Raw genomic sequence first — 27,159 nt, 5'->3', positions numbered from 1 at the left:
ATCACCCCCTCCTCTCACTTCCCTCCCATTCGCCCCCATCTCTGTTCCCCTATACCTTCTCCCTGTGTGTCGCCCTCCTGCTCCTTCTCAGCTAATCCAGTTCAAGCTGGCAGAAATGTATTCAGACTGCCAGAGTCTCTGGGCATCCAGCAAACTGCAGCAACCGCCTTCAATTATACTTTCTGAAGGAAGAAAAACAGAAAGACGTGTATTCAAAGGAGATGTCAGGAAAGGTTTGTGAACTATTAAAGGCGGTGATTAAAAAAGGCTCCGAGGACCTGTCTCCTCACTAAAATCTGCTGTGTGTTCTGGGGGGAGGCTTTGGTGTCAACCCAGGGTCCCTGAAGCAGATGGGAAAGTCTTCTATTGAGTCCTCTGTCGCCTCACTACGTGATTGACAGCCTGCAAGCTCGTAAACGCTAAGGGCGTTTTCGCGTACGAGATTCGGTACCCTGGTTCGGTTTCCTGGAGCGTTTGTGAGAATTCTACAGAAAGCGTTTTGCTTTCACAAGACTTGAATATAACCGTTTCAAGGGGGCCAAGATCAAGATGCACGCTCTACACGATGTTAGCAAGGTAGCTTGTTTACAATGGGCAAAAAAAAATGTTCCATGAGACTCGAGCTGCCACATCACAACACCTGGTACTCTGGTCCTGGTCCTTGGACCCACTACTCACACAGGTCCCGTATTCGTTTCAGCCAGGGTTCGTTTGCCTTTCACCCATGCTTTATAGAACAGATCAGGGTATCAAACGTCCAGGATTCGGATCGTAAGGGGATATGTGAAAACGGCCAAAGTTTTATACAGTATCTATTACAGTATGCTTAAGGTATGAGTGTGTCACCTACAGTAGGTATACAGTGTCTGCAATGCTGTTATTGAATTCTAATGCATTTTCATTCATTGTGTTGACTGAAAGGGACTGATATCCTGAGTGAAGAGGGTTCTGCTGGTGGGTTTTTACATGGTAATTGGTGATATTAGCCTAATTCTGCCCAGTGTGTAAACTACAACTCTCATCCATTAGGGATGGATGGAAAGGTATAGAATGGGTGGAGAAAAATGGGGGAGGGTCATGCTTATGGCTGTGGCGGTAATTGGATATCCGTGACATTGGCGGTTATGGATGAAGACCGTCATGGAAATAAAATAGAGACAAAACTGTTAAAACATTTTTTATTTAAACAAAAAGTTTTAGCAACTTTTTAAAATATATATATACAGTTGAAGTCGGAAGTTTACATATACTTAGGTTGGAGTCATTAAAACTCGTTTTTCAACCACTTCACAAATTTCTTGTTAGCAAACTATAGTTTTGGCAAGTCAGTTAGGACATCTACTTTGTGCATGACACAATTCATTTTTCCAACAATTGTTTACAGACAGATTATTTCACTTATAATTCACTGTAACACAATTCGAGTGGTTCAGAAGTTTACATACACTAAGATGACTGTGCCTTTAAACAGCTTGGAAATTTCCAGAAAATTATGTCATAGCCAGATTATTTCACTTATAAGTGACTCTTTGCTTGACATCATGTGAAAATCAAAATAAATCAGCCAAGACCTCAGTTTGGTTCTTCCTTGGATAGAAATGTCCAAATGCCTGAAGGTACCACGTTCATCTGTACAAACTGTAGTACGGAAGTATAAACACCATGGGACCACGCAGCCGCCATACCGCTCTGGTAGGAGACGCGCTCTGTCTCCTAGAGAGGAACGTACTTTGGTGCGAAAAGTGCAGATCAATCCCAGAACAAGAGCAAAGGACCTTGTGAAGATGCTGGAGGAAACAGGTACAAAAGTATCTATATCGACAGTAAAAGAGTCCTATATCGACATAACCTGAAAGGCGCTCAGCATGGAAGAAGCCACTGCTCCCAAACAGCCATAAAAAAGCCAGACTACGGTTTGCAACTGCACATGGAGAAATGTCCTCTAGACTGATGAAAATAGAACTGTTTGGCCATAATGACCATCGTTATGTTTGGAGGAAAAAAGGGAAGGCTTGCAAGCTGAAGAACACCATCCCAACCGTGAAGCACGGGGGTGGCAGCATCATGTTTTGGGGGTGCTTTGCTGCAGGAGGGACTGGTGCACTTCACAAAATAGATGGCTTCATGAGGATGGAAAATTATGTGCATACTGTATGTTGAAGCAGCGTCTCAAGACATCAGTCAGGAAGTTAAAGCTTGGTCACAAATGGGTCTTCCAAATAGACAATGGGATCATTGACCAAGCATACTTCCAAAGTTGTGGCAAAAAGGTGAGACCTGAGATGAGTCTCAATGAGAGCTGATTGAGTCAGGGCTCTGCCAGAGTGGCATGAGCTGATCACGAGCACTCACGTGAGAGGGACCTGCGTTCCATCATTTCTACAGACAAAGGAATTCTCCGGTTGGAACATTATTGAAGATTTATGATAAAAACATACTAAAGATTGATTCTATACTTTGTTTGACATGTTTCTACGAACTGTAATATGACTTTTCATCTGAACTTTCACCTGGATTTGCCCACGCCTCGTAAGTTTGGATTGTGTACTAAACTCGCAAACAAAAAGGATTTGGTATTTGGACATAAATGGACTTTATCGAACAAATCAAACATTTATTGTGGACCTGGGATTCCTGGGAGTTTATTCTGATGAAGATCATCAAAGGTAAGTGAATATTTCAAAAGTTATTTCTGACTTCTGTTGACTCCACAACATGGCGGATATCTGTATGGCTTGTTTTGTTGTCTGAGTGCTGTACTCAGATTATTGCATGGTGTGCTTTTTCGGTAAAGCTTTTTTGAAATCTGACACAGCAGTTGCATTAAGGAGAAGTTTATCTAAAGTTCAATGCATAACACTTGTATTTTCATCAACATTTATGATGAGTATTTCTGTATATTGATGTGGCTCTCTGCAAAATCACCGGATGTTTTGGAAGCAAAACATTACTGAACGTAATGCGCCAATGTAAACTGAGATTTTTGGATATAAATATGAACTTTATCGAACAAAACATACATGTATCGTGTAACATGAAGTCCTATGAGTGTCATCTGATGAAGATCATCAAAGGTTAGTGATTCATTTTATCTCTATTTCTGCTTTTTGTGACTCCTCTCTTTGGCTGGAAAAATGGCTGTGTTTGTCTGTGACTAGATGCAGACCTAACATAATCATTTGGTGTGCTTTCGTTGTAAAGCCTTTTTGAAATCGGACACTGTGGTGGGATTAACAACACGTTTATCTTTAAAATGGTGTAAAATACTTGTATGTTTGAGGAATTGTCATTATGAGATTTCTGTTGTTTTGAATTTGGCGCCCTGTACTTTCACTGCTCGTTAGCGGGATCTAAGCCATAAGAATTCAGGACAACAAAGTCAAGGTATTGGAGTGGCCATCACAAAGCCCTGACTTCAATCCTATAGAAAATCTGTGAGCAGAACTGAAAAAGCGTTTGCGAGCAAGGAGGCCTACAAACCTGACTCAGTTACACCACCTCTGTCAGGAGGAATAGACCCAAATTCACCCAACTTATTGTGGGAAGCTTATGGAAGGCCACCCGAAACGTTTGACCCAAGTTAAACAATTTAAAGGCAATCCTACCAAATACTAATTGAGTGTATGTAAACTTCTGACCCACTGGGAATGTGATGAAAGAAATAAATGCTGAAATAAATCATTATCTCTACGATTATTCACATTCTTAATATAAAGTGGTGATCCTAACTGACCTAAGACGGGGACTTTTTACTAGGATTAAATGTCAGGAATTGTGAAAAACTGAGTTTAAATGTATTTGGCTAAGGTGTATGTAAACTTCCCACTTCAACTGTACTTGACCCATAGCGGGAGTGTTAACTATTGATTACATGGTATTGTTTTGTTAACTTCAACTCACATTCTATTGGTCGCATACACATATTTAGCAGATGTTATTACGGCTGTAGCGAAATGCTTGTGTTCCTTTCTACATTGTAGAGTAATAGTGAAGACGTCAGAATTATGAAATAAAGCTTATGGAATCATGTTTTTACCAAAAAAGTGTTAAACAAATCAAAATACATTTTATGTTTTATGTTCTTTCAAGTAGCCACCCTATGCCTTGATGACAGCTTTGCACACTCTTGGCATTCTCTCAACCAGCTTCATGAGGAATGCTTTTACGACAGTCTTGAAGGAGTTCCCGCATATGCTGAGCACTTGTTGGCTGCTTTTCCTTCATTCTGCGGTCCAACTCTTCCCAAACCATCTCAATTGGGTTGAGGTCGGTTGATTGTGGAGGCCAGGTCATCTGATGCAGCATTCCATCATTCTCCTTCTTGGTCAAATAGCCCTTACACAGCCTGGAGGTGTGTTTTGGGTCATTGTCCTGTTGAAAAATGATGATAAATGATAGTCCGACCAAACCAGATGGGATGGTGTATCGCTGCTGAATGCTGTGGTAGCCATGCTGGTTAAGTGTGTCTTGAATTCTAAATAAATCACTGACAGTGTCACCAGCAAAGCACCCCCACACCATCACACCTCCTACTCCATGCTTCACGGTGGTGACCACACATGTGGAGATCATCTGTTCACCTACTCTGCGTCTCACCAAGACTCCAGACTCCAGATTTCCACCGGTCTTCTTCTTATTGGTGTCCTTTGGTAGTGGTTTCTCTGCAGCCGTTTGACCATGAAGTCCTGATTCATGCGGTCTCCACTGAACAGTTGATGTTGAGATGTGTCTGTTACTTGAATTATTGTGAAGCATTTATTTGGGCTGCAATCTGAAGTAAAGTTAACTCAAGTGAATTTATCCTCTGCAGCAGAGGTACCTCTGGGTCTTCTTTTCCTGTGGCGGTCCTCATGAGAGCCAGTTTCATCATAGCACTTGATGGTTTTTGCGACTGCACTTGAAGAAAATGTCAAAGTTCTTGATAATCACCGGATTGACTGACCTTCATGTCTTAAAGTAATGATGGACTGTTCTCTTTGCTTCTTTGAGCTGTTCTTGCCATAATATGGACTTGGTCTTTTACCAAATAGAGCTTTTTTTTAAGAAGGAATTCAATTCCTGAAATTAACTTTTTACAAGGCACACCTGTTAATTGAAATGCATTCCAGGTGACTACCACATGAAGCTGGTTGAGAGAATGCCAAGAGTGTGCAAAGCTGTCATCAAGGCAAAGCGTGGCTGCTTTGAAGAATCTCAATTTGTTTAACAATTTTTTGATTACTACATGATTCCATATGTGTTATTTCATAGTTTTGGTGTCTTCACTATTATTCTACAATGTAGAAAATAGTAAAAATATAGAAAAACCCCTGAATGAGTAGGTGTGTCCAAAGTTTTGAAGGGCACTGTATATACAGTATATGTGATGGGATGTATAGACAATATGGACAGTATATGGATTGAATATTTAGTGTATCTGAAGAATAGTATATGTACAGCAATAGTTAAATAGGATAGGCCTTGACTAGAATACAGTATATACATATGAAGTGGGTAAAACAGTATGTAAACATTATTTAAAGTGACCAGTGTTCCATGACTATGTACGTAGCCAGCAGCCTCTAATGTGCATGGTAAAGTAACTGATTGGTAGCCGTCTACTGACAGTGACTAAAGTTCATAGCAGGGTATGGGTGAGAGCTGGCTTTTGGTGAGTATTTAACAGTCTTATGGCCTTGAGATAGAAGCTGTTTTTCAGCTACTCGGTCCCATCTTTGATGCACCTGTACTGACCTCGCCTTCTGGATGGTAGCGGGGTGAACAGGCCGTGGCTTGGGTGACTGAGGTCCTTGATTATCTTATTGGCCTTCCTGTGACACCCTCTGCTGTAGATGTCCTGGAGGGCAGGCAGTGTGCCCCCGGTGATGTGTCGGGCAGATTGCACCACCCTCTGGAGAGCCCTGCGGTTGCGGACGGTGCAGTTGCTGTACCAGGCGGTGATACAGCCCGACAGGATGCTGTAAATGGTGCATCTGTAAAGGTTTGGGTTTCATGGACCAAGCCAACTTTCTTTTGCCTCCTGAGGTTGAAGAGGCACAGTTGCGTCTTCTTCACCACACTGTCTGTGTAGATGGACCATTTCAGATTGTCAGTGATGTGTATGCCGAGGAACTTGAAGCTTTTCACCTTCTCCACTCTATACCTTCCCATCCACCATCCATGTGGATGGGGGCGTGCTCCCTCTGCTGTCTCCTGAAGTCCATGATCAGTCCTTTCACAGGTTATATGCACCAAAACCATAGGCTACCTACTAAAAATTCCAACACCACAAACGGGACACCGATAAATGGCGAGCACTGACGGACAGTGTAAGTCGTTATTTAGTACAAGGAATGCTGCGCTTCAGAACGGTGGAGAAACCCGCCTTCAAATAAATGCTATGTAAATTGAACAGACTATACGATATACCGGGGAGAAAGGATGTCAATGTTTTTGCACTGACCACGGACGTGTTCAAGTGACTCTCTCACGAAAGACTGGACTCTGAAATCCCGCTGTATGGAAACAACCTACGCGCGAGAATTCACACAGCCGACAACCAAGCCCTTTGTTCAGGAGGCTACGCTATGTTAAGTTATTGCTCATGTATAATTGTTATTCAGGTGCTTTAGCAAATAAACAAACAAAATAGGCACCTTTCCTTGATGTTGCATTACCATAGGCCCATTGTATTTTCACAGTGAAATGTGCCTGTTTTTTTGTTTTGTTTTGCCAATCATACTCTAGTTAAACCACTGATTATAATTAAATAGTAATAATAATATAGAAAATATCCTGTGTATTCTTTGCCAGAAAGCATGATTTGGAGGATCATTAGCTTCTTTAAAAATAAAAAGCTATGGATTGTTTAAAATCGCATTTCCTATCGAAAATGACGAGTTGCACACTTCATCGCAATTTTTCAACATCCAATCGTCGGAAAACATAGTTTGGAAAGGAATTGGCTATTGCTTGAAAGAGAAGACAATGAAAAGGCGAATCTGTCTTTTATTTATTAAAATTCTCAAATTAATTGAGCAAACAGTATTATTGGCACCAGCGGCGCGTCGACCATATCATTGAGTGTGCATATTCACTGTCTTCATCATTGGGTCAGTGACACTTGAAAGTCGTATTAAAAAATATTCTGTTCGTCTCTCTGTTTTTTTTTTTTATAAAAGGACACGTATTTCCTGTTCAAAGAAAGGGAAGGAAACATAGGCTACCTATCTGATATAACCTAACCTAGCCTAGTCCACCACGCACTGAACTGAAAGTATGTTTTCATTGACTGAATCATCTTATTAGTCGAAATTATGACTATCCAATTTACTAATCACATTAGTAACAGCCAGCTAGCTACCTTACATAAGTCTGGAAACATGAGGATGCATGGAATGCTTTATCATGTTTGTGGTGAAAATTAGCTTCCCCAAACTTGAGACTCACCCACTGCCTATGAGCAAAAACCGTTAGGCCTACAGTGTATTCGGGAAAGTATTCAGACCTCTTGATTTTTTCCAAGTTTTGTTATGTTACAACCTAATTCTAAATTGATTAAGTCGTTTTTTTCCCTCACAATATGAAACAGTTTAAAACATTTTTTTAGCAAATGTATAAAAAAACGAATTGAAATATCACATTTACTCACAACGTTTAGGGTCACTTCGAAATATCCTTATATTTTAAAGAAAAGCCAAAAAAAATTCTCCATTAAAATAACATCAAATTGATCAGAAATACAGTATATACATTGTTAATGTTGTAAATGACTATTGTAGCTGGAAACGGCATATTTTTTATGGAATATCAACATAGGGGTAGAGGCCCATTATCAGCAACCATAATTTCTGTGTTTCAATGGCACGTTGTGTTAGCTAATCCAAGTTTATCATTTTAAAAGGCTAATTGATAATTAAAACCCTTTGCAAGTATGTTAGCACAGCTGAAAACAGTTGTTCTGATTAAAGAAGAAATAAAACGGGCCTTCTTTAGACTTGTTGAGTATTTTGAGCGTCAGCATTTGTGGGTTCGATTACAGGCTCAAAATGGCCAGAAACAAATAACTTTCTTCTGAAACTCATCAGTCTATTCTTGTTCTGAGAAATGAAGGCTATTCCATGCGAGAAATTGTCAAGAAACTTAAGATCTCGTACAACGCTGTGCACTACTCCCTTCACAGAACAGTGCAAACTGGCTCTAACCAGAATAGAAAGAGGAGTGGGAGGCCCCGGTGCACAATTGAGCAAGAGGACAAATACATTAGAGTGTCTAGTTTGAGAAACAGACGCCTCCTCAACTGGCAGCTTCATTAAATAGTACCCGCAAAACACTATTCTCAACGTCAACAGTGAAGAGGCGACTGCGGGATGCTGGTCTTCTAGGCAGAGTTGCAAAGAAAAATACATATCTCAGACTGGCCAATAAAAAGAAAATAATTAGATGGGCAAAAGAACATAGACACTGGAAAGAGGAACTCTGCCTAGAGGGCCAGCATCCCGGAGTCGCCTCTTCACTGTTGACGTTGAGACTGGTGTTTTGTGGGTACTATTTAATGAAGCTGCCAGTTGAGTACTTGTGAGGTGTCTTTTCTTTCAAAAACAAGGACTTTTGAACCTTCGCCCCAATCTGAGTTCCTGAGCGTTCTGGAGCAGGTTTTCATGAATGATCTCTCTGTACTTTTCTCTATTAATCTTTTCCTCGATCCTGACTAGTCTCCCATCAGACCAGAGGATCTTGTTTCTCATGGTCTGAGAGTCTAGGTGCCTTTTGGCTAAGTCCAAGCGGGCTGTCATGTGCCTTTTAGTGAGGATTGGCTTCCGTCTGGCCGCTCTACCATAAAGGCCTGATTGGTGGAGTGCTGCAGAGATGATTGTCCTTCTGGAAGGTTCTCCCATCGCCACAGAGGGAGCTCTTTCAGAGTGCTCTATCAGAGTGACCATCGGGTTAATAGTCACCTCCCTGACCAAGGCCCTTCTCCCCTGATTGCTCAGTTTAGCTGGGAGAGTATTGGTGGTTCCAAACCTCTTCCATTTAAGAATGATGGAGGCCACTATGTTCCTGGGGACCTTCAATGCTGCAGACATTTTTTGGTACCCTTCCCCAGATCTGTGCCTTGACACAATCCTGAATCGGAGCTATACGGACAATTCCTTCGACTTCATGGCTTGGTTTTTGCTCTTATATAGACAGGTGTGTGACTTTTTAAATCATGCCCAATCAATTGAATTTCCCATAGGTGGACTCCAATCAAGTTGTAGAAACATCTCAAGGATGATAAATTGTAAATAAACAGGATGCACCTGAGCTCAATTTAAAGTTTCATAGCAAAGGGTCTGAATACTTATGTAAATAAGTTATTTCTGTTCTTTATTTTTTTTGCAAACATTTCTAAAAACCTGTTTTCATTTTGTCTTTATGAGGTATTGTGTGTAGATTGATGAGGAAACTGTTTTATTTAATCCATTTTAGAATAAGGCTGTAACGTAACAAAATGTGGAAAAGGGAAGGGGTCTGAATACTTTCCAAGGGGTCTGAATACCCCCCCCCTAATATTTCTAAGATAGCTGCTGGGATGGTGTAAATAAAACTAGTCTGCATTACACACTGCAATGGAACCCTGAGCACCATCATGCTCTTGATGATCAAAACGTGTGTACTGCCTAGCTAATGGCTGTGATGTGTAGGCCTGTGGTGGCAGTTCAGGAGGAGAGTCAAAGGCTTTTTCCTGAAATTATTTTTGATTAGGCCTATTCTCGCGCGCGGACAAGTCTATAGCCTGAGTTTTCGAAGGAGAGCAGGAAGATGAGGAGGACCGGAGGTTAACTTTGATAACATGTTACTGTAATTGTTTTTTATTGAAAACAACATGTTTCTTGCCCGTGATGTACTTATCAGAGGTATTGACCTCACAATAAGCCAGATTTGAGTAACTTACATTGTGGTGCTGAAACTTGAAGCAGCAGCTGGGCACAATCAATTGAAAATTAACGTCTCATGGTGCTAAAGGTAAGCAAATTCTTGTAGGCATAATTCATTTCAACAGTCTTAATTGTAATTAGACTTTACTAACAACAAGAGAACTTTGCGTTGGAGCCTATTTCTTCCTTTTTAAGAAACAATAGGTAGGCCTACCTGTTTGACAGACAAAATTAGGCTTTAGGCTGCTATATCCATAGATTTGTCGGCCAATTCCTCCACCATGCACTCTTTACATAGCTTACCTACGAGTCAGTGAAGGGTTTTTAAGTTAAAAACAAAACTCGAATTGAGAGGGTATGCCTTAGGCCAGGATTCCCCAACTAGCGGGCCGCACATAAAATAAAATAAAAATGAGCATACATATTATTATTCTTTATTGAACACAAAATACTGTAAAAACACCAGCAAATCAGCTCCGCGTTATTTTAATTGAGGAAATCTGTTCCAAAGTATTCCCACGCATAATAGAGAGATACAGTGCCTTCAGAAAGTATTCACATCCCTTGACTTGTCACTGGCCTACCCCATAAATGTCAAATTGGAATGAGGTTTAAAAAATTTTTTTACAAATGAATTATAAATGAAAAGATGAAATGTCTTGAGTCAGTAAGTTTTAAATCCCTTTGTTATGGCAAGCCTAAATAAGTCCAAGAGTAAAAATTTGCATGGACTCACCCTGTGTGCAATAATAGTGTTTAACATGATTTTTGAATGAATGACTACATCATCTCTGTACCCCCCCCCCCCCCCCCCCCCCCACACACACACACACACATACAATTATATGTAAGGTCCCTCAGTCAAGTAGTGAATTTCAAGCACAGATTCAACCACAAAGACCAGGAAGGTTTTCCAATGCCTCACCAAGAAGGACACCTATTGATAGATAAATATAAACAAAACAGACATTGGATATCCCTTTGAGGATGGTGAAGTTATTAATTACACTTTGGTTGGTGTATCAACACACACAGTCACTGCAAAGATATAGGCATCCTTCCTAACTCAGTTGCCGGAGAGGAGGGAAACTGCTCAGGGATTTCACCATAAGGCCAATGGTGACTTTAAAACAGTTAGTTTATGATAGGAGTAAACTGAGGATGGATAAACAACATTGTAGGTACTGTCAATACTATTGACAGAGTGAAAAGAAGGACTGTAGAGAATAGAAATATTCCAAAACATGCATCCTGTTTGCAAAAAGGCACTAAAGTAATACTGAAAAAAATGTGGCAAAGCAAATGTACTTTTTGTCCTGAATGCAAAGTGTTATGTTTGGGGCAAATCTAAAACAACACATTACTGAGTACCACACTCAATATTTTCAAGCAAAAGGGTGGCTGCATCATGTTATGTGTATGCTTGTAACCGTTAAGGACTTTTCAGGATACAAAAGAAATAGATGGGAGCTAAGCAAAGGCCAAACCCTAGAGGAAAACCTGGTTCAGTCTGCTTTCCACCAGACACTGGGAGATGAATTCACCTTTTAGCAGGATAATAACCTAAAACACAAGGCCAAATCTACGCTGGGGCTGCTTCCCAAGAAGACAGTGAATGTTCCTGAGCTTGAAGAATTTTGAAAATAATAAATATTGCATAATCCAGGTGTGGAAATCTCTTATATATTTACCCAGAAAGACTCACAGCTATAATCGCTGCCAAAGGAGCTTCTACATTGTATTGACTCAGTGGTGTGACTACTTATGTAAATTAGATTTCTGTATTTCATTTTTATGAAATATGCTAAAATGTCTAAAAGATTGTTTTCACTTTGTCATTATGGGGTATTCTGTGTAGATGGGTGAGACATCTTTTTTTTTAAACTATTTTGATTTAAGGCTGTAACAAAATGTGGAAGAAGTCAAGGGGTACAAATCATTTCTGAAGGCACTGTATATGTGATTGTGTACAAATGTAAGCAAGGTTTGAAATGAATATTATTTTGTCAAATATGATATATGTTTGGGCTTCTTGTGATCAATTTCCAGTCTACAAATGATTTGTAATTATGTTTTCGGCCCCCTGACTATCCGCTCAATTATTTGGGGGGGGGATGATCCCTGCCATAGGCCTGCCACCCTTTTTATTAAATAAAATGGCAAAAGGCACAAGCCTACCCCTTTGTCAGCTTAAGATTTTGAAGAAAACATTTATAAATGGTCTGCGATTCTTTATGCTAACAACAAGCTGTAAAATACCCGGGACAGACGTGACTTTGATGCCTACTATACGGGGTATCATTGTTTCGTTTATTTGACATTCAGAGGCTGAGTTACATCCTCTATAACCAAAGAGAAAAAATGAAAGACTTTGCTTGGGAAGTAGTCTAATTCTGTCGCTCTGATTGATTAAGCTATTCAATTTCTGTAGAATAGAAGATGTTTAAACCCAGACAGCTTTTAGGGAAACACTTGTGACCTCTCGTTGGGTTAAGCCACTTAAGAAGAGTAGCCAGCAGTTAAAGCTTACGTTTGTCTGCGTCGGTAGGCCTACTCACAATGTATCATGCTCAGATTCCTAATGACGTCTCAGATTTTATTATTTGCAAACAGGAACAGTTTCGTTGCAAACAAGACACACTGATTTGACGTTGGAGATAAATGATAAGATGGAAATATAGGCCTATCTCTCTGTCCGTTCATAGCCTGTAATTTCGGTAACTCACACACCCCAGAGCCACATCACATTTGCTCAGATGGTGTCTTGTTAATTCCCTACATACTGCATACAGTACCTCAGCAAAGGCTCATATTTGTCACTAGCTTTAAAAGAGTATCCATATTTCAAGGTGATTTAGCTACCTTGGCTCCTGGTTCGGCTGCGTTGGTGAGCGGTGCACAGCTAGAGGCAGCCGCTGTTCAACCAATCGTGTGAAGCAGAATCAGGTCATTCTGCATAGTGGAAATGATTGATCTTGAACTCTTTTTGTCTTTGGCGTGTGTGTTTTTTCCAGGTATACTGCGCACAGCGGTGCCTGATATGGACAGGGAAACCCAGGACCGGTACATGGTTGTTCTGCAGGCCAAGGACATGGGGGGCCATCTGGGAGGTCTCTCAGGGACCACCACTGTCACCGTGAGGCTGAGTGATGTCAACGACAACCCCCCTCGCTTCACACAGAGTAAGTGGCACACACAAACATATCACATGCACACATGCTCACTTACTCCAGGACATGCACAAATACACACACACACACACACACACACACACACACACACGCACGCACGCACGCGCGCGCGCACATGCACACAAACACACACACCTGTCCCTCCCACACACTTTAACAGGTATACTTCACGCATCGATCGCTCTGAGCTAGAAAGACAATTTTTCCAACCTGGGGGCAGTTCTGGTGACCCCAGTAAGATTGTGGCTGTGGGCAGGGTTCTGGGAGGGGGAGAAAAAGGGAACCCAGGGATAAATGCTGCCTTTTAACCAGCCTTATTCCTCCAGCCTGTCCAGTGCTTTTAGTGCCCCTGTTGCTGCAGTGTGTGACAGAAGAGGGTTAGAACGCCATCAAAGCCTGCCTCCCAGCCGCTCTGCTCAATTACATACCAGGAATTAAAAGACACCCGCTATCCAGCTCCTTTCTCCCAAATTCAGTGCTGCTTACTGAATTGCACATGGCGTTTACTAGCGACGGAGGGTTAAATTAGAGGGATTGAACCAGGTGTTTGTGAATATTATTATAGTCCCTAACAAGTTGTAAAGGGATGGTTTGCGGGTCGCAACACTAAATGCTTCTCTAACGCCACAAGACTTTTGAAAGCATCCTGGGTTTTGCCTCCGATCCCACCATTCATGACTTTCTTCAAGGAGCCAAGCAGCACTGTACCGTATGACAGCTTTGAAAGCTGTCAAGGGTATGTCTTTAACGCAGGAACCTGACCCTCCTGTAGAGCTTGTGAGCCCAGCAACATGTGGGAATCCACCTTGTGACGCACACCTCTACAATGTTCTAGGAACCAATACGCGGGTTTCTTCTTAGCCAGGGTGGAACATTGATTCATAGCTCAGTGGCAGTTGGCTATTAGGGTGTTACACATGCGGACTCAGGTGCTCCGTGTCCACTCTGTAGTTTTATTCACGCTTAAAAGCCTTGGCTGCCAATGGGGAGTGGAGACACAGCCTGTGTCAAGGTGATGGATGGATAGGTAGATTGTCTGACGGATGACTACATAGGTAGTAGGCCTGATAAGATCAGTGTCTTTTTTTTTATGTGACCACGAGATCAGAGACAGCGAAACAGAGAGGGATTTCATCATAAATATTGCTATATTTATTTCCCCTAAAGGGCTGCCAGTTACTGAGAAAATGAGACTGGGGAAGAGTTAGAGAGATGGTGGGATGGGGAAAGAGAGAGAAATTAGAGACAGAGGGAGAGAGAGAGAAAGAGAGAAAGGGAGAATGTGAAAGGAAGAAGGAGAGAGAAGAAAGAGGGGGGTACAGAAAGACAAATAAATAGAGAATATTGTCATTGACAAACACCATTTTTCTACTTCATATTCATATTCATATTCATTCCAGCACCACCCCAACATCAATATATGTGAAAATGGGGGGAATGTTGTTGACCTTTCCTTTCTTAAAACTACTGTGATAATTTCAGAATGTAAAAGCTGTTGCTGCAATTTCAGGTGAAAACTCAATAAAAACAAGTTTCAAATATCATGAAAATGTCTGCTGTCCAGCTGTTTAAAAATATTGCTCTGCTATTAGTATTTTTACTGTATGACTTTTTGGCTCAAGGAAACAATTCTGTTTACATTGCCCTGCTTACTTCGGGGCAACTATCAGGCAAGAGTCGTGCATGACCTCCGGAGGTAGCATTCCAGACTTGAGAAATAGGCAAGTTTACATTGTAATGTCTCTGGAGAATCGATACCGCTCGAGAATCTTGAAATTCTCCTTAATTCTCGATAAGGAGAATAGACCCACAGAGGGGGAGAAAGAGAAAAAGAGAGGCCTCCCAAGGGAAAGAAAGAGATAAAGACCAGCGTGTGGGACTGGATTATTAAAAGGAATGAGGGAACAGGCAGAACAGAAAGAGGGAGGAGGTGAAAGAAAGATTGGAACAGGACACACAAAGACTGCCAGAAGGAGAGAAATACCCACAGTGTGAAATCTATGAAAAAGGGAGTGAAAGAATGGAGCGGAGGGAGGTGGGATGGTAATCACGGTAGTTGTCCTCTGAAGAAATGAGTGAGAAAAAAAGAAGACGAGAAATAACAAAGAAGCATGAGTGGGTGATGTGATGAAGTCGCAGGGGAGTGAGACTGGCAATGCATAACAGCTTAACCCTGTGTGTGTGTGTGTGTGTGTGTGTGTGTGTGTGTGTGTGTGTGTGTGTGTGTGTGTGTGTGTGTGTGTGTGTGTGTGTGTGTGTGTGTGTGTGTGTGTGTGTGTGTGTGTGTGTGTGTGTGTGCGTGCGTGCGTGCGTGCGTTAACCTTTATTTAAGCAGGGAGTCAGAAAATCATTCTGTATCTAGTGTGACCACCATTTGCCTCATGCAGCGCGACACATCTCCTTTGCATAGCGTTGATCAGGCTGTTGATTGTGACCTGTGGAATGTTGTCCCACTCCTCTTCAATGGCTTTGCGAAGTCGCTGGATTTTGGGTGGAACTTGAACACGCTGTTGTACACGTCGATCCAGAGCATCCCAAACATGCTCAGTGGATGACATGTCTGCTGAGTATGAAGGCCATGGAAGAACTGGGACATTTTCAGCTTCCAGGAATTGTGTACAGGTCCTTGCGATATGTGGCCGTGCAATATCATGTTGAAACATGAGGTAATGGGGGCAGATGAATGGCACGACAATGGACCTCAGGATCTCGTCACGGTATCTCTGTGCATTCAAAATGACATCGATAAAATGCAATTGTGTTCGTTGTCCGTAGTTTATGCCTGCCCATACCATATCCCCACCGCCACCTTGGGGCACTCTGTTCCCAACGTTGACATCATCAAACTGCTCGCCCACATGACGCTATACACGTGGTCTTCGGTTGTGAGGCCGGTTAGACGTAGTGCCATATTCTCTAAAACGATGTTGGAGGTGTCTTATGGTAGAGAAATTAGCATTAAATTATCTGGTAACAGCTCTGGTGGACATTCCTGCAGTCAGCACGCCCCCTCAAAACATGAGACATCTGTGGCATTGTGTTGTGGTGACAAAACTGCACATTTTACAGTGGCCTTTTATTGTTCCCAGCACAAGGTGCACCTGTGTAATGATCATTCTGTTTAATCAGCTTCCTGATATGCCACACCTGTCAGGTGGATGGATTATGCTTACTAACAGAGATGTAAACACATTTGTGCGTAAAAGTTGAGAGAAATAAGCTTTTTGTGCATATGGAAAATTACTGGGATATGTATTTCAGATCATGAAACATGGAACCAACACTTTACATGTGGCGTTTATACAGTGCATTCGGAAAGAATTCAGACCCCTTGACTTTTTCCACATTTTCTTACGTTACAGCCTTAGTCTAACATTTATTCAATTGTTTTCCCCTCATCATTCTACACACAGTATCCCATAAAAAAAAATTTATAATAAAGAACTGAAATATCACGTTTACATAAGTATTCAGACCCTTTACTCAGTACTTTGTTAAAGCATCTTTGGCACCGATTACAGCCTCAAGTCATCTTGGGTATGGCGCTACAAGCTTGGCCTGTATTTGGGGAGTTTCTCCCATTGTTCTCTGCAGATCCTCTCAAGCTCTGTCAGGTTGGATGGGGAGCTTTGCTGCACAGCTATTTTCAGGTCTCTCAAGAGACGTTCCAATTTTATATAATGTTTTTTAATTTCACCTTTATTTCACGAGGTAGGCCAGTTGAGAACAAGTTCTCATTTCCAACTGCGACCTGGCCAAGATCAAGCAAAGCAGTACGACAAAACCAACAACACAGAGTAACATGTGGGATAAACAAATATACAGTCAATAACACAATAGAAAATCTGTATACAGTGTGTGCAAATGAAGTAAGGAAGTAAGGCAATAAATAGTCCATAGTGGCGGAGTAATTACAATTCAGCAATTAACACTGGAGTGATATATGTGCAGATGAGGATGGTCAAGTAGAAATACTGGTGTGCAAAACAGCAGAAAAACAAAAACAAATATGGGGATGAGGTAGGTAGTTGGTTGGATGGACTATTTACAGATGTGCTGTGTACAGCTGCAGTGATTGGTAAACTGCTCTGACAGCTGATGCTTAAAGTTAGTGAGGGAGATATAAGTATCCAACTTCAGTGATTTTTGCAATTCGTTCCAGTCATTGGCAGCAGAGAACTGTAAGGAAAGGCGGCCAAAGAGGTGTTGGCTTTGGGGATGACCAGTGAAATATACCTGCTGAGATAAGCTGAGATAAGGCGGAGCTTTACCTAGTAAGGACTTATAGATGACCTGGAGCCAGTGGGTTTGGCGACGAATATGTAGCGAGGACCAGCCAAAGAGAGCATACAAGTCGCAATGGTGGGTAGTATATGGGGCTTTGGTGACAAAACGGATGGCACTGTGATAGACTGCATCCAATTTACTGAGTAGTGTGAGGCTATTTTGTAAATGACATCGCCAAAATCAAAGATCGGCAGGAAAGTCAGTTTTACGAGTGTATGTTTGGCAGCATGAGTGAAGGAGGCTTTGTTGCGAAATAAGAAGCCAATTCTAGATTTAATTTTGGATTGGAGATGCTTAATATGAGTCTGGAAGGAGAGTTTACATTCTAGCCAGACACCTAGGTATTTATAGTTGTCCACATATTCTAAGTCAGAACCGTCCAGAGTAGTGATGCTAGGCGGGCGGGTGGGTGCGGGCAGCGATCGGTTGAAGAGCATGCATTTAGTTTTACTAGCGTTTAAGAGCAGTTGGAGGCCACAGAAGGAGTATTGTATGGCATTGAAGCTCTTTTGGAGGTGTGTTAACACAGTGTCAGATGTATACAGAAAGGTGTCGTCTGCGTAGAGGTGTATCAAAGAATCACCCGCAGCAAGAGCGACATCATTGATACAGTGCCTTGCGAAAGTATCCGGCCCCCTTGAACTTTGCGACCTTTTGCCACATTTCAGGCTTCAAACATAAAGATATAAAACTGTATTTTTTTTCTGAAGAATCAACAACAAGTGGGACACAATCATGAAGTGGAACCACATTTATTGTATATTTCAAACTTTTTTAACAAATCAAAAACTGAAAAATTGGGCGTGCAAAATTATTCAGCCCCCTTAAGTTAATACTTTGTAGCGCCACCTTTTGCTGCGATTACAGCTGTAAGTCGCTTGGGGTATGTCTCTATCAGTTTTGCACATCGAGAGACTGAAATTTTTTCCCATTCCTCCTTGCAAAACAGCTCGAGCTCAGTGAGGTTGGATGGAGAGCATTTGTGAACAGCAGTTTTCAGTTCTTTCCACAGATTCTCGATTGGATTCAGGTCTGGACTTTGACTTGGCCATTCTAACATCTGGATATGTTTATTTTTTAACCATTCCATTGTAGATTTTGCTTTATGTTTTGGATCATTGTCTTGTTGGAAGACAAATCTCCGTCCCAGTCTCAGGTCTTTTGCAGACTCCATCAGGTTTTCTTCCAGAATGGTCCTGTATTTGGCTCCATCCATCTTCCCATCAATTTTAACCATCTTCCCTGTCCCTGCTGAAGAAAAGCAGGCCCAAACCATGATGCTGCCACCACCATGTTTGACAGTGGGGATGGTGTGTTCATGGTGATGAGCTGTGTTGCTTTTACGCCAAACATAACGTTTTGCATTGTTGCCAAAAAGTTCAATTTTGGTTTCATCTGACCAGAGCACCTTCTTCCACATGTTTGGTGTGTCTCCCAGGTGGCTTGTGGCAAACTTTAAACAACACTTTTTATGGATATCTTTAAGAAATGGCTTTCTTCTTGCCACTCTTCCATAAAGGCCAGATTTGTGCAATATACGACTGATTGTTGTCCTATGGACAGAGTCTCCCACCTCAGCTGTAGATCACTGCAGTTCATCCAGAGTTATCACGGGCCTCTTGGCATCTCTGATCAGTCTTCTCCTTGTATGAGCTGAAAGTTTAGAGGGACGGCCAGGTCTTGGTAGATTTGCAGTGGTCTGCTACTCCTTCCATTTCAATATTATCGCTTGCACAGTGCTCCTTGGGATGTTCAAAGCTTGGGAAATCTTTTGGTATCCAAATCCGGCTTCACAACAGTATCTCGGACCTGCCTGGTGTGTTCCTTGTTCTTCATGATGCTCTCTGCGCTTTTAACGGACCTCTGAGACTATCACAGTGCAGGTGCATTTATACAGAGACTTGATTACACACAGGTGGATTGTATTTATCATCATTAGTCATTTAGGTCAACATTGGATCATTCAGAGATCCTCACTGAACTTCTGGAGAGAGTTTGCTGCACTGAAAGTAAAGGGGCTGAATAATTTTGCACGCCCAATTTTTCAGTTTTTGAATTGTTAAAAAAGTTTGAAATATCCAATAAATGTCGTTCCACTTCATGATTGTGTCCCACTTGTTGTTGATTCTTCACAAAACAATACAGTTTTATATCTTTATGTTTGAAGCCTGAAATGTGGCAAAAGGTCGCAAAGTTCAAGGGGGCCGAATACTTTCGCAAGGCACTGTATATACAGAGAAAAGAATCGGCACGAGATTTGAACCCTGTGGCACCCCCATAGAGACCGCCAGAGGTCCGGACAACAGGCCCTCCGATTTGACACACTAAACTCTATCTGAAAAGTAGTTAGTGAACCAGGCGAGGCAGTCATTAGAGGAACCAAGGCTGTTGAGTCTGCCGATAAGAATACAGTGATTGACAGAGTCAAAAGCCTTGGCCAGGTCGATGAAGACGGCTGCACAGTTTTTTCGATGGTGGTTATGATATCGTTTAGGACCTTGAGCATGGCTGAGGTGCACCTGTGACCAGCTCTGAAACCGGATCTCATAGAGGAGAAGGTGCGGTAGGATTCGATATCGTCGGTGATCTGTTTGTTCACTTGGCTTTCGAAGACTTTAGAAAGGCAAGGCAGGATGGATATAGGTCTGTAACAGTTTAGAGTGTCTCCCCCTTTGAAGAGGGGGATGGCCGCGGCCGCTTTCCAATCTTTAGGAATCTCAGACGATAAGAAAGAGAGGTTGAACAGACTAGTAATAGGGGTTGCAACAATGGCGGCGGATAATTTTAGGAAGAGAGGGTCCAGATTGTCTAGGTCAGCTGATTTGTAGGGATCCAGATTCTGCAGCTCTTTCAGGACATCAGCTGTCTAGATTTGGGTGGGTGAAGGAGAAGGGGGGGGGGGGCTTGGGCAAGTTGCTGCTGGGTTGCAGAGCTGTTGCCCGGGGTTGGAGTAGCCAGGTGGAAAGTGTGGCCAGCCGTAGAGAAATGCTTATTGAAATTCTTGATTATTGTGGATTTATCGGTGGTGACAGTGTTTCCTAGTAGTGGGCAGCTGAGAGGAGGTGCTCTTATTCTCGATGGACTTTACAGTGTCCCAAAACTTTTTGGAATTAGTGCTGCAGGATGCAAATTTCTGTTTGAAAAAGCTAGCCTTTGTAATCGGGTTCAAGTTCGAGTTCTGTCCTGAAGCCACTCCTGCGTTGTCCTGGTTGTGTGCTTAGGGTCGTTGTCCTGTTGGAAGGTGAACGTTCGCCCCAGTCTGAGGTCCTTAGCGCTCTGGGGCAGGTTTTCATTGAGGATCTCGCTGTACTTTGTTCTGTTCCTCTTTCCCTCAATCTTGACTAGTCTCCCAGTCCATGCCGCTTAAAAAAACATACCCACAGAAATGATGCTGCCACCACCATGCTTCACTGTGTCGTGTCTTTGGCTATGCCGGATTAAGTGATATGACATGCTATTCTATAATCATGTAATCATGTAAATGTAATTAACTAGAGAGTCGGGCACCACTAAATAATATTTATAGAGCTGTTATCTTCCGAATAAACTCTTAAAGACCTAGTAATATTTTAATATTTCAATAGCAGTCAATATTAATCGTCATCCTAATTCAGTCTCATCTGAAAGTTGTAAATTCTTAGTTATCTGCACAAACCCTGGCTAACAAGTTGAATCAGCAATACAAAATTGGGTTCAATTATTTATTTACTAAATACCTAACTAATCACACAGAATTACACATACACCCAATTAAATCATAACTTGATTACACATTACGTCATAAAGGAAAATGTCCCTAGCGGGCGGAACAGATATAACAGCTTGTTACACAAAAGAAAAGGGGCTGGGTTTGAGTGAAAGAGCAAGAAGACTGAGGAACAAAGGGAAGAAGCTGTGCAATCGTAAATACAGTATCTTATGCATTCTAAATTACCGCCCATTTGGAAAAGGAAAATGCAATAAATATTTACTCTGAGCTGTGCTTTGTAGTAACGTCGTTGTGTGATAGACGGGATACTCTGTCTATTCCTTCCTAACCCTCGTTTGCATCTGCTGTTGCTAACTCAACGGCTAGGAGGTATCACTTCTGTAGTGAATAAGAGTTCAACGTTCATACCATTCGCAACCAAAGCTCACGCTGATGTTGCCTTCGTTCTGTAGTTATTATCTGAACCATTCTGACATAGGACCGTCGTCCTACATCCCTGGAACCGGTTATATTGTCTTCAAGGCTTTATATAGGAAGGGAGAGGGCCACTGAGTGAGCAGCCCTATCTTATGAAAACCCAAATCTCTCATTTTAGAGGCTAAAATCATATTTCATCCCATCACGAATAATTTCATATTCTAACAGTTAAATTGAACAACAATTCCATGTGAATCTGATAACTCTGATGTGTAAACTTTCCACTGTAGAGTTTATGTCATTTTATCATTGATGAGAATGTCTCAGATGACAACCGAACTGACATCATATTCATTAAGTACCACCGCATATGTTCCATTGGTCGGATGACCAGAATATAGTTAATTTCCCCCCACCTTCTGATGTTCCCATAATCTCTATGTTAACCAAGGGTTTTGAAAATGTAACCTCAGTAGGGTAGAGAGAGGAAAAAGGGGGGAAGAGGTATTTATGACTGTCATAAACCTACCCCCCAGGCCAACGTCATGACAACTGTAAGGATGGTGCCAGGTTTCCTCCCGACGTGACGCTTGGCATTCAGGCCGAAGAGTTCAATATTGGTTTCATCAGACCAGACAATCTTGTTTCTCATAGTCTGAGAGTCTTTTAGGTGCCTTTTTGGCAAACTCCAAGCAGGCTGTCATATGCCTTTTACTGAGGAGTGGCTTCCGTCTGGCCACTCTACCATAAAGGCCTGATTGTTGGAGTGCTGCAGAGATGGTTGTCCTTCTTTAAGGCTCTCCCATCTCCACAGAGAAACTCTGGAGATCTGTCATTGTGACCATCTATTTTTTTGGTCACCTCCCTGACCAAGGCCCTTCTCCCCCGGTTGCTCAGTTTTGCCGGGTAGCCATCTCTAGAAAGAGCCACTGTGTTCTTGGGGACATTCAATGCTGCATACATTTTTAACGTACCCTTCCCCAGATCTGTGTCTTGACAGAATCCTGTCTCGTAGCTCTACGGACAATTCCTTCGACCTCATGTCTTGGTTTTTCTCTGACATGCACTGTCAACTGTGGGACCTTATATAGACAGGTGTGTGCCTTTCCAAATCATGTCCAATCAATATAATTTCTCACAGGTGGACTCCAATCAAGTTGTAGATACATCTCAAAGATGACCAATGGAAACAGGATGCACCTGAGCAAAATTTCGAGTCTCATAGCAAAGGGTATGAATACTTATGTCAATTAGGTATTTCAGTTTTTTTCAATTTCCAATAGATTTTCAAAAATGTCTAAAATCTGTTTTTGCTTCGTCACTATGGGGTTTTGTGTGTAGATTGATGCACTGTATATACACATCAATTACAAAGTACATGAAAACACAAATCACATCGTTCAGTAAAAAAGGCCCTATAACATTAAGTTAAGTATAACATCTGTCTCGCTCAGTCTTCATCTCCCCTCTTTCTCCTCTTGACACACAGCCACATGCATGTGCACCCTTTATCTAAAATATGATTCACTGGCTAGAATATTTTTTATTGTGTCAATCATTAAAGAAGAATATCTACATGTATTGAATCTGCAGTTTCCTTTAGCGCGGTGCATCACACGGATGCTTGGCAGTTCGTCAAGCCGAGAGGAGACAGGGAAGCGAAAGGTGACAAGCTTTGTCATCTCACTTCAGGGCCAACCCCACCTCCTGCTTTCTGTCTCGCTCTTTTCTTCTCTCTCTCCTTTTCACTGCCTCTACCGCTTTCTGCATCTCTCTCTCTCTCTCTCTCTCTCTCTCTCTCTCTCCATTAATCCCCCCACTATGTCTCCCTTTGTCGCTCTCCCACACACTCCCACTGTCCCCTGTCACCCCCTTCACACTGTCCTTTCACACTCCCCATCTGTGCCTGTTTCAGAGCACCACAGAGAGCCAATCACTCTCTCTGATTGTTAAACAGAAGTGTCCATGCGGGATGTCTCCCCTCTGTCCTTAAAATCCTTCACAGTACACTCCAGTCACCATAAAACTGCATTTATTAACCAACACTTATTCTCCTATCACGCCGTAAATTAAATGGCGTACCCAAGCTTGATGAGGGCCACAGAATGCTCCAGAATGTTTTCAGTGGCTTGTTTTCGTACAGTCCTATAAAATGTCTGACCACAGGGATCATGTGTATAACACGAGTACTGCATTGGGAGCCACTCTTGAGTTTTGAGTGCTGCTATTTCAAACACCATGTTCAGGGAACTGTCATTTAGTCATATGGTCAGTAAGCACAGACAAAATGTATCCACATCAGTAAACATCACATATAGCGACTCCATTATTGACTAGAGTGGTAGTGGTAACCATTGGCAACATTTCCATCCCATCAGTGATATACAATAGCAAGTTGCAACCAAATGCTCATCTAATGTTTTGCTCAATATGACATTGAAAAGGCATTTGTGATTCGACCGCCTCATCATACGCTTGAGCAGGCCATGTCGTATGGCATTGAATATGTAATCTGAGCTAAAGAAGCTGATTAATGTATGTTTAGGAAGCCGTAATGATCTGAGGAGACGTTCATCCTTTTCTATGTGACTACCCTCTTCCCATGTTCTTCTGCATCACACAACGCCCATCTCTACCCGTCATTTTCCCAAGGTGTCCGACTGCTTACCATCTCCTCTCTGCGTCTTTCCAATGTGACCACCCACTTTCCGCTTCTCTATGCATTTTTCCAGTGGGCGCCCCCCACACAGAGACTTTAGTTATCACTGTTTTCCCTGTGCATGACATGATAAAGACATGAGATGCTCGTTTGAATGCACGAAAATGAGTGCAAGTTCACTGAGCGTGAAGGAGGGATGGGGGGGAAGGATGGGAAGAGGAGAGATGGAGGGAGGGAATAAGAGTTAAGCCATGAACTGCCTCGTCCCAGCCATAAGGACAGCTGCAATCATGTGAGCCGTAATCATTTCATCTCATTCTGCTTGTGGAAACAGTGCATTGAAACGTCGCTAGTCCTATCTCTGGTTCAGGGCTAGGCTGCAGGGCTCTGGGGCTTTGAAGCGTGGATGGGCCTTGTCATGTGACCATGGAGACGTGGCTGCCTGCTGTACTGTATGTCCTGGGAGGATGATTTATGGACTTATACAGCTGATTGGGTCGGCTGAGAGAATGCAAATAAGCACGCACGCACTCTCACAGACACACACACACGCACGCACGCACTCACACACACACACACGCACACGCACACACACACACAGAGTATACACACAGGGCTCCCCTCTGATAGAGAAGCCCTCTGGGTGCTATAGTTAACAGTGGGCCATGAAAACGTCCCTGAAATCGCTCCATCGTATCACAACGCACAATTAGGCCCGGTATGGCATTGCCCCAGAGTTAGTGGCAATGCCTGCCTGCACTACCCTTCCTTCGTGGTTATGCCCACAGGGTTGTGAGGGAGGGAGACATGGGGTCGGTAAGGTCGCAAGTGCCTCCTGGGTACAGGCTGTTTGTTGTGATTATAGGCCTGGGCGGTGAACACTCAGACTGGGGTACTGGTTAGAGCAACAGCAATCCAGCTCCAGTCCCTTAGAGGAATACACTAACAGCAGTCTCCTAGAGGAGCTTTTTCCTCCACAGACCCCATGCAGCTAAAGAGCCCGTGGGGAGATATTCATCTCACAATGTAATCGCACAAGGTAGAATAGGCATACATGCCACTGTGGCTATGGAAGCCCACGAGTGCATTCTGAGATATCGAGGACTTCTTGAAAATACGAAGGAATCGGAAGAGGGGCGAGGTGAGAGTTTGAAACATCATTAAAGCCAGAAGCAGCCATTTGTTCTAGTTTTCAGGAGGAACAACCTTGGGCCATCATCGTTGTCTCGGCACCCGTGTTGAAATGAAATCCATCAAGAAGCGCCTCCGTGTCTATCCGTCTTCGAGAGCACGAGCTGAAAGGAAATGGCATCCGTTTTTTGTTGTTGTTGCCTTCCTTGTCATCTAACGTGGCAGTGTGCCCTCACGCAGAATACAAGGAGTTAAAGCCATTCTTTTTGTGCCGAGCCATCAGTGGACGGAAGGCAGAGCGGAAAAGGAGAGAGAAGTGATTTCCATGCTAATGGGAACGTTCGCGGCAGGGCTCTCTCTCTCTCTGTCTCTCTCTGTCTCTCTCTGTCTCTCTCTCTCTCTCTCTGTCTCTCTCTCTCTCTCTCTCTCTCTCTCTCTCTCTGTCTCTCTCTGTCTCTCTCTGTCTCTCTCTCTCTTTCTCTCTCTCGCTCTCTCTCTCTCTCTCTCTCTCTTTCTATCTCGCTGTCTGCCTCTGTCTGCACATATGAATGTAGCTGCTGGACTGTGAGAGCCACGGGGGGGGCTTACCCATCCACGGCTCGTGTGGGGATGTTGCTGGCTGGCTCACGTGGGCACTGTCACTGGCAGGGGGTAGAGTTAGAGAGGAGTGGGTGGTGGTGGAGGAGGAGGTAGGGTTAAAATAGAACCTAACTCGAAAAATGGAACACCCCGAGGGGACGTATGGAGTTGACGGAACTTTTGCATTTGCCACTCTTGCCTCTGTGGGGTTTCAGCAGGGGGTTTGAGTGGCTGCCTGACCATGTCCAACCAAAGACGTTCCCTGGGGTCTGTGTCCAACCGAGCACTTCCCTGGGGTCTGCTGCTCAAATAGGAAGAGGTGGAAATGTGCCAGTGATGTCAAAGAAAACATTCTGCCAGCGACAACGGTAGTAGAGGTGAAATCACCTCAGTCTGTCCTCTCTCATCTCTTATGTATGAGCCTGGCTGGAACCCCGATGCCACATTTATGCTGGTAATACATAGTGCATGAATCCACATCAACATCCCTCCCCCCCCACCCACCCCCCCGAATGCTTGCATTGTTAAATGCAGTGTCTACAGTAGATTATATACAGTCAAATATGAAGCTAGCAAATGAATCTGCAAATGAAGGCTGCTCTGCTGTGCTCTCAATGCCTTCGGTTATGCAGGGCTCCCGTCCAGCTGTTTCAGTGGGTCAAAGAGGAGTGATGATGTGAAGTAGTTATTGGTAAAGAAACACAGCCATTAGACTGTTATGATTGGATATGTGGGCAGGGGAGCTGACCTCAGTTGCTACGCAGTCGCTCAGGAGAGGAGAGAAGGCCTGGAACACTATAGCCATGCCAGATCTGTATGTGCCAACTCTGACCCTCGTCAGTGGACTAAAGCACATACATCTGGACAGGCTATGATGAACACTGCCTCTAAGGCCAAGAAGAAGCCAGTAGAGAGGAGAGAAGGTCTGGGTCATGGCAGGAATTTGACCTTTGACTCTTCCTCCAAGGCCTTGAAGAACTCACAGAGCTCATCAGAATATGAGATTGCCCTCTCTCTGCCCTTCATAATCTAGTCTGCACTCTACTGAACACAACTACACTAACTGTACAAAACATTAAGAGCACCTTCCTAATATTGAGTTGCCCTCAGAACAGCCTCAATTTGTTGGGGGCATGGACTCTACAAGGTGTCGAAAGAATTCCACAGGGATGCTGGCCCATGTTGACTCCAATGCTTCCCACAGTTGTGTCAAGTTGGCTGGATGTCCTTTGGGTGGTGGACCATTCTTGATGCACATAGGAAACTGTTGTGTGAACAACCAAGCAA

General features: G+C 42.9%; 1 protein-coding gene across 3 annotated transcripts in view; it reads left to right on the top strand.

Moving 5' to 3' along the window:
* LOC110508473 overlaps positions 1–27,159 on the top strand; it is a 144,834-nt gene that overhangs the window by 74,312 nt on the left and 43,363 nt on the right. For all 3 annotated transcript variants that reach the window (XM_036966293.1, XM_036966294.1, XM_036966297.1), the window contains exon 5: positions 12,914–13,081. In XM_036966293.1, the coding sequence (XP_036822188.1) occupies positions 12,914–13,081 (168 nt within the window). The remainder of the gene's footprint in view (positions 1–12,913; positions 13,082–27,159) is intronic.

The sequence above is a fragment of the Oncorhynchus mykiss genome, chromosome 28 (assembly GCF_013265735.2).
Source record: "Oncorhynchus mykiss isolate Arlee chromosome 28, USDA_OmykA_1.1, whole genome shotgun sequence".
NCBI classification, from domain to species: Eukaryota; Metazoa; Chordata; class Actinopteri; order Salmoniformes; family Salmonidae; genus Oncorhynchus; species Oncorhynchus mykiss.
This window is presented reverse-complemented; position numbering and strand designations above follow the sequence as displayed.